The 8,695-nt window shown below is 41.7% G+C and overlaps 1 protein-coding gene across 1 annotated transcript in view; it reads right to left on the bottom strand.

Moving 5' to 3' along the window:
• Nucleotides 1–523: 523 nt before the first annotated feature.
• LOC111976445 (serine/threonine-protein kinase SBK1) overlaps nt 524–8,695 on the bottom strand; it is a 43,420-nt gene continuing 35,248 nt past the window's right edge. The window contains exons 3-5 of the mRNA XM_024005276.1: nt 5,565–5,803; nt 2,817–3,019; nt 524–2,445 (exon numbers count right to left, since the gene is read on the bottom strand). Coding sequence (XP_023861044.1) covers nt 1,606–2,445; nt 2,817–3,019; nt 5,565–5,803 — 1,282 coding nt within the window. The 3' untranslated portion in view covers nt 524–1,605. The remainder of the gene's footprint in view (nt 2,446–2,816; nt 3,020–5,564; nt 5,804–8,695) is intronic.

Below are 8,695 nucleotides of genomic sequence, written 5' to 3'. Positions count from 1 at the left end.
TTTGGTAAAGTTATAYAGGATGCATGTGCGCAGTAAAGCAGTAACTCAGTAAAGTACTTGATTTAATTGAGTTGAATTGACAGAGGAACGGGACTATTGATGGTTAAGATGGGCTAAAGTCATGATGCGGTCACAGTGTTCAGAATGTGCTCAGGGAGAGACATCACACAAGTGTTAAACAGTACTATTCCAATAGGCCCTGGTCCGATCCCAACCATACTCTAAAGGCTGCTACTGTCCACCCCATTTTTGGCACCATAATGCACCACTATAGAGCATTATAATTTTAGAATGTTCATATACTGTACATGTCATATTATTTTTGCTACATTCAGTGCATTGATCCCTGTTACCTCTCCAAGTAGCAAACGATATTAATAGAGCTACATGGTTGAACTACCTGACAATAATACAGTGTGGCGCTTAACATAGTAAATATCTATAATGCACTTTTTTTTTTTTTTTAATTCTCCCCTTTACAAAGAGATTGTGTTTTAGTTGTTCAAACCCCCCCCCCCCAACACACACACACACAGCAAATATAAAATAAACACTCCCTCTATTCTATAACAGTTTCCAAGCATTTGAATGTCAACAGAAGCAATAATATATTTTCTCATTTCTTTTCACATTGGAAGATGCCTGTATGAACTAATTAGGCACTGTTACCRAATGAAATGTGTCCTTTTAAACAGTGGTCTACTACAGGAAATCACCTGTAACCCTCAACAGGAAGTTACTCTGAGACAGGAAGTAACCACTGAGATGTTCTGAGATGTCTGACAGCAGGGTCCTGTCTCAGTTCAGACAGTCTAGATGAGCAATGTCCCATTGTCATAGTAACTGCTACATTGGAGAGTCACCTTCACATATTTTCACCTTTTGAAAAACAATTCATTCTCCCCTATGTCCATAGCCATTTTCACACTTTGGAAATGGCCGGAACTGCTGTGGAATCCCATTCGTTCAGCGATATGTCAGTTAGATAGAAGATCAGTTTGACCTATTGGATCGCTGGCCCTCTGATCAGCTAGTTTTCTAAAGCATGTCACTAGATCAGCTAAGGTTTGGGCCTCCCCAGGTCAAAGGTAATTATGTATATAGAGAGAGAAGCAGAAGAAGAAATATAAAAATAAGAGAAATTCGGGAGAAAGGAGGCAGAATGGAAATGTGTCGTCAGGGAGCATTGAGTGTTTCTACTGAACCCAATGTTTAGAATGGCTAGAACTGTTTCTATTAGCATCATTAGCAGTGTTCATGTGTGTACTAAGAAGCAAAATAGCTGAACAGTGGAGCGAGTTGCCGTGAAAAAAACGACGTCAGTCAGTGGACTCTTGAATGTCGCTTCTCCAACTCAGAAAACAGTCTAAGGTCACAAATCAAAATAACAAACGCATGCGCTAGTGATGACTTGTCCAAGAGTGTACTGCCGTGAGTGTTGATACCAATCTATGTCACAGCCAAGAATTCGATATTTGGCTTCTTCTCGGCAGCGCTCTAATACGTCAACCTTTAACTCCAGTCAAAATGGCCGTTACAAGTACCTTGTGCAGGTTCCTATCGCCATGGCAACGCCCACAGATACCGCTGCTCATCCAGTCTCTGTCAGACACAGATCTCTATGGCAGTAGCCATCACCATCTGGCCCTTGGTCTTCTCTCGACCCAGAGAAGAGTGGTGCTGGCCAGGAGACTCCTCCTGAGGGGAGTGGGGGTCAGAGAGGATGCTCCTCTTCAGGGGCGCTGGGCGCAAGAGGGAGGTCGTTCCTGGGGGAGTGGAGGGCTCTGGGTGTCTGTGGGAACGCAATGAGGAGGAGGACAAAGAGGTTGAGGTGCAGCCTGCAGGGCATACACCAGATGAACTGGACCTCTCGCCTCGCTTGGCTCGGCAGGAGGCACGGCGTCGGAGCTCGCTGACCAGCTCGTACTTGACAAAGCAGAAGACGTCCTTCACACCGCATCRCTTCTCAGGTTCGGCAGCTAGCAGCCGCTTGAACATGCGCAGGGCGTCGTCAGTGAAGCGGCGCCACTGGGATGGGTAGGCCGCCGTGGGACACCCCGCCCGCTGCCAGCGCCGGAACTCCTCATAGAATGCGTCAGTAGGCAGCGCTGCCTCCCAGGGGAAGTTACCGGTCAGCATGCAGAAGACAAGCACTCCGAACGCCCAGATGTCCAGACTGGTGGTCACCAGGAAGCCTTCGGCACGACTGGCGCGGCACACCTCCGGCGCCGTGTACGGGATGGTGCCACTCACGCGCTTCACCCGGCAGCCCACTCTCCGCGTCATGCCGAAGTCAGCCAGCTTGACGCGTCGGCACTCGCGGTCGAAGAGGAGCACGTTTTCGGGCTTGACGTCACGGTGAACCAGGTTCTTGCTGTGCATGAAGTCCAGAGCCAGACCCAGCTGCTGCATACAGCGCTTCACCATCTCCTCCGGAAGACCCACCTACAGGGAGGAGAGGAGGAAGGAGTGAAGAAAGAGAAAATGGTGTTAGTTTTACATTTTACAGTAGGGGAGGAAAAYGAAGTACAATAAATGAAATGAAATGAGAAAGAAATAGAAGAGGTGTAGAGGGACTAAAGTGGGACAAAGAGGCTCTTGTTAAGCGTTATATTGCACTCATCTTTAACAACCTGGAATAAGAACCTTTGAGTCTGGGTACCAGTCCCTCCACTGAAATTAAACGAGAGCCCTACAGTACACTAAGGCTCCAATCCCAGAACCACAACGCTTTGAAACACTGYGCTTGATTGGCTTGGGTGTGGGAGAACAGTGATTGGTGTGGAGATAAGTACGATCCAGTGCCAGTACAGTACCTGGGGAGGAATGATGTCGAACAGGTCTCCAGCAGGGGCATACTCCTGTCCAAAGACGTAGCTATCCTCGGTCTCGAAGAGTACGTCCAGGACTTTGATGATAAATGGGCTGCAGCTCAGTGTTCCYGTCAGGCTGTACTCCCTCAGGAAGCTCTTCAGCTTCGTCTTGCTCTTGGTCACAAACTTCAGAGCCATTTTGGTGCCTGATATGTACACACAGTGATGGACAGAATTAATGAATGAATACTTTAATGTCCAATAGGGAAATGTGTTTGGCAACATTTCAGAAGATAGACAGAAGATAACACAAAAAAAACCTATGGCGGATTGGAAGGGATGCTGACAATTACGTTGATGGAAGCTACAATCTGCAATATTAAAGCTGATCTACCCCCTTTAAAAAAAGTGATCACAGACCTATGTTACAAAAGACATATCATGCAATTATTTTTGATCACCATGCCCATGCACGCACACAGAAGCAAGCATTAACCTGAGTTAATATCATTACAACAACTCACATACTGTATCAACATTCTGTATAGCAAGATTATTATCGTTTTTTTTTATATTAGTTTTTATTTCTATTAGTGTTGGGACTTGTATTTGGAATTCAGTTTAGTTTCAATTCGTTTTTAGACATGTTTCAGTTGTATAAAGTAATTATTATTTCATTTTTATATTATTACGTTACAGTTTTAGTGTTAGAGACAGAAAGTATACGTGAGCCAGGCTAGGAGCCATTTGTGTTGTATAGTTTTTGTGTGTGTGTTTTTTCCAGGGGGCAGCAATACATAAGGTGATAGATCAGGTCATAGGTTGGGTTAGGTTTAAAGGGGCAATCAGCAGTTGCTTCATACATTTTTTACTTAAATTAATGATATTGATTCTTGAATAATATAATGTATAAATGCCTCATGAGCTTAGTTAAACTGTTATTCCCCATCAGAACCCAAAATATAAGCTTGTTTTACTTCAATGTTTATAAACAAAGTAAATGTAAACAAACACTGTAAAGCCTTAAAGCATGGTTAAAAATAGAATTTTGATATCATGGATGGTCAGTTCTTGTTTCCATAGCGCTGCCTATGAATTTAAAAGTGGTTACATTTCTCCAGAGCCATCCCTCAGCTTGTGGCGGGGAAAATGCTTTGTTATTTTTCTACTGCTGATTGGCTCTTTAAATGATCAAATAAATATCAATGTGACTAGGATTTAAAAGGAACAGTGCTGAAACTGGTGCAAAAAAAATATTGTGGAAGGAAACTCTCTCTCGCCCATATTTACACCAATCCAATGCTTTTTCACCTCAGTAGGACATATAAGAAGAATCAAGTTAGCAACCTAACGATTTTTTCTAGTGATAGTGATGTCATCTCGGATATCCCAGACCTTGAAGTATTATAACCGGTCTTTCTAGAGAGACTAATAGGGATACAAACTAGACCTATTTGAAACATTGGTATCTCCTGGCAGCATTTACCCGTCAGATTCAGTAGCTTGAAAACCCCATTAGATTTTTTCCCCCAAAGCTTAGAAGAAAAACTAAAATGTTATTTTAGTTTGTTTTGGAGACAAAGAAAATAGTTTCAGTATTGTTGTAGTTTTTCAAACTGGTTTGTTAATTATTTTATTTCAGTTTACTAAATMGTTTTTTCATGATTACTTTTAGTTTCAGTTTATTATTATAACCTCGCTGTACAGTATCAGACAAATATCTTAGGCAAGGCAATATGAACTTAACTGACATGTATTAAGAGAATTGAACTAAATATGCCTGTTCTATCTGATGATTCTGCGTATCTGATACGATTCGAATCTGTTATTGTTTTTATTTTATTCTGCAGTCTGAACAGCCAAAAAAGCACATGGAATCGGATATTTCAAGCCACATTTCAAACCACCTTCGTAGGTGGTTTGAAGTCAGAAATCTGATTCCTGGCCATGTGACTGAATGGTCAAATCTGATTTATTTGCCCTCAAGTGGTTTTTAGACTCTTATTTGGCATATCTTGACGTTTGCTAGCTACTCTGTGACAGTTTGACAAGAACATGTGGTTGTAAACTGTACTTGTTAATTGTTTTTAAAAACTGAACGTGCTAGAAACGTTGCTAGAAAGTCTTAAACAGCTACTTAGCTGCCTAGTTGACTGTTGTGGCTAGCCAAAAAGGCACTTATTTTGAAAGTTGGATCATCATCCTTGAGGCGTTGAAAGTTTCTTACCTATGATTTGATACATTCAAAGCAACTGGAAATGTCCATGGCAGGCATTGTCACCTTAGCTTTGCTACATAACTTCTGATGGACGTAAGAGGTGCATGAGCACCACCACCATCAGCCTACCACCACTGACACCATATACTCGTCATTACTATGACAACTATGGAAGCCTTCTCAGAAATATTGACTGCGGTCTGAACACACACAAATCCGATTTGGTCACTTGTAACTTGCTGTTTGGCAATCAGTAGTCCAAAATGGATTTGAAAAAACAAACTGATTTGAGCATTAAGGCCTTCACCTTTACCTAGTCTCGATGCCCTCTTCAGCTTAATGGCATGTAACCCTTGTAATAAACTTTCTCTCTTATCTATAGAGCCCTCACCTGACATCTTACACTATGGTGGCCTTTGACTCACATCACTGACACTTTAGTGTCCTCTTTCATGACGTTGAAATGTAAAAACTGTTATGAAACTTTTGCCGCCAACAATGTCCCTTCACCACACCCATGCCCTCTGACTCACCCTGTGTGCGGTGTGCCACCAGGTCCACCTTGCCATAGGTGCCCTTGCCCAGCTCGCGGATGTGCTCGTAGTGTTTTGCTACGTCTGCACCCGGCAGGGAGGTAATGGCCAGGGCCTGCATGTCCTCCACAGGCACCCCTCCACCACCGCAGTAGCCCACCTTGGAGTCGGGAGAGCCTCCACCACCCACCCGGCCCGGCCCCAACAGAGACAGGCTCACCTTGACGCTGTGGGGCAGACTAGGGACAGAACAGAACACAGACAGACAACATAACATTCATGTGTCTGAGACAAGAAAAACTGTGTTACGCTAAATACAGCAGGCTTATTGGCAATAACACACATAAATGTGACAACTYGACCTTGAATGTCATTCAGTGTGTGTGGCCCAATGCTCTAACCACTAGGCTACCTGCAGTAATAAAGTCTCTGTATCAGCCTGAGAGAGAAATGGCCGGCTCTTGGCAATGTTCCTCAGGTGGTAAAAAGCTATTTTGGTCACATTCCTAATATGTGATTTGAAATTTTGTTCAGAATCTAAAATAACACCTAGGTTTTTTTTACCTGGTGTTTTATCTTTATTGCCTGTGAATTAAAATATGCTGCTTGATTCTCTCTCTGTGSTTTGGCTCCAACAATAAGTACCTCGGTCTTGTCTTGATTTAGCTCGAGGAAGTTGTGAGCCATCAAAGTATTTAAATCACTAATACAGTCTAATAATTTATCCGTGGAGCTAAAATCCTCTGGTGACACAGAAATGTAAAGTCGTGWATYGTCTGCGTAGCAGAGAAAATCAATGCTGTGCTTTCTGATAATGCTGCCAAGAGGTAACATATATAAAAACTGAACAGTACCGGACCCAAAATCATACCTTGTGGAACGCCACATGTGTTTTGTATTTTCTCTAAGTTATGGTCACCAAGGGTGACAGAAAACTCTTGACTGGTTAAATAGGTCCTAAACCAATTTAGAACTGGACCGGAGAGGCCAACCCAACTCTCCAGTCAGTCCAGAAGGACATCATGGTCAACAGTGTTGAATGCAGCACTTAAATCTGAGAGTACAAGGACAGAGAGCTGTTTGRTATCTGTGTTGGCTCTAAGATCATTTACCACTGTCTCTGTGCTGGGCACGAAAACCAGATTGTAATTTTTCAAAATTACAGCTGCCACTTTTTCCTGAATTTTGCTTAAGAATGTAAGGTTGGAGATTGGCCGAAAATTGCTAAAAGCTGAACAATCTAGATTACTTTTCTTCAGAAGGGGTTTCACCATTGCAGTTTAGTGCAGTGGGGAAAGTGCCTGTAAACAGGKATTGATTAACAACAGATTGCACTTCTTCAGATATGCAATTAAAAACAGTTTTGAAGAGAGTGTTAGGTTCGAGAAGGCAGGTAGAAGGCTTAAATTGTGATATCCTTTTCCTGAGCATATCTGTGTCAACCAATGAAAATAAATCCATAGTGCCGTTGCGTGGTAGGYTAGGGCACATATCAAACTTCTCATCAGTTCTTGCTTGACTGATACCTAGCCTAATGTTGGTTATCTTATTTCTGAAATATGCCGCAAATTCACATTGGTTTGCGGGGGTAGAATTTRTCAGGTCATCAATGGTAGAGAAGAGCCCTCTTAAGTTATACTGATTAATAGTGATCAAGACAGAAAAATGTGTCCKTCTGGSATTTCTAATTGCCTTGTTATATATGCCAAGTTGCTCTCTCAGAATATCATAATGAACCTGCAACTTTGACTTTCTCCACTTCTGCTCTGCATTTGCAATTTCTCTTTAACTGATTAGTTTCCTCACTCATCCAAGGGGCTCTCCATTTGGATGTGGCCTTTTCAAMTTTACTGGAGCTATGGCATCAATAGTTGCCCTTAGTTTGCTATTAAAGTTATCAACTAAATCCTCACATGAAGAAGGCAGAATAGGTGGTGGAGTACTGTTCATACACTCAATAAAATCTGTAGCAACTTCAGAGGTAAGATAGCGTTTCTTAATAATGCGTTCAGTATTACACTGTGCTAAGGGCAAAACTTTTTTTTAAATACACAGTGGTGATCAGATAAAGCAACATCAACAATAGCGCATATGTCAATTAAACTAMAATTTCTTAACTGGGAATATTGAAGACTCATGTTAAAAGGAACCACCAGCTTTCATATGTTCTCATGTTCTGAGCAAGGAACTCAAATGAACACTTATGGGAGATTCTGGAGTGACATTTGAGACAGTGTTTTCCACCACCATCAACAAAACACCAAATTATGAAATKTCTTGTGGAAGAATGGTGTCACATCCCTCCAATAGAGTTCCAGACACTTGTAGAATCTATGCCAAGGCATATTGAAGCTGTTCTGATGGCTCGTGGTCACCCAACGCCCTATTGAGACTCTATGTTGGTGTTTCCTTTATTTTGGCAGTTACCTGTACGTAAATAATTATGCCCCGTACACATCGTGATGCATTTCCTTACACCATACTGTATGTAATCTTCAAGCAATCTTGTTCCTCTACTGGACAGAGACCAAAGGGAGAGTTTCACAACCCAAGACAAGATGGAAGAGAGCCTAGTCTCTCGTTCATCATATTTACTTAGGGAAAATATGACCTTTTCATTCACGACAGGAGAAACATATTGTTTCAGTTGATAATAAAACATGTTTAGTTTAGTGACTTTTTCCACAACTTSTTTCTCTAACTTTCTAGCAAGTTAACCTAGCTTACAGAGCAGCTAGCTAGCTAAAATCTAAGCTAGGTTGAAGATAATTTAGCTATCGACCTCCACCTAATAATCAKCCAAAACAAATGTCATTGCCATCACATTAAACTAAAACGGCAGGCAACAGTAATATAATTGGCTTAATTAAGGATCAGACCCTTTTTTTTTTTTATTGCCTAAAATGACAGCCTGTAGCTCAGGACCTGAAGCAAGGATATGCATATTATTGATACCATTGAAAGGAAACACTTTGAAGTTTGTGGAAAAGTGAAATTAATGTAGGAGAATATAACACATTAGATCTGCTAGAAGATAATACAAACAAAAAAACAATGCGTTTTCTATTTATTTTTTTGTTCATCATCTTTGAAAGGCTAGAGAAAGGCAATACTTTCAGATAGGAGTCCAG

Source organism: Salvelinus sp. IW2-2015, linkage group LG17, assembly GCF_002910315.2.
Source record: "Salvelinus sp. IW2-2015 linkage group LG17, ASM291031v2, whole genome shotgun sequence".
Taxonomy (NCBI): Eukaryota; Metazoa; Chordata; class Actinopteri; order Salmoniformes; family Salmonidae; genus Salvelinus; species Salvelinus sp. IW2-2015.
The sequence above is the reverse complement of the archived record's forward strand: the minus strand, read 5'-3'. Positions and strand labels throughout refer to the sequence as shown.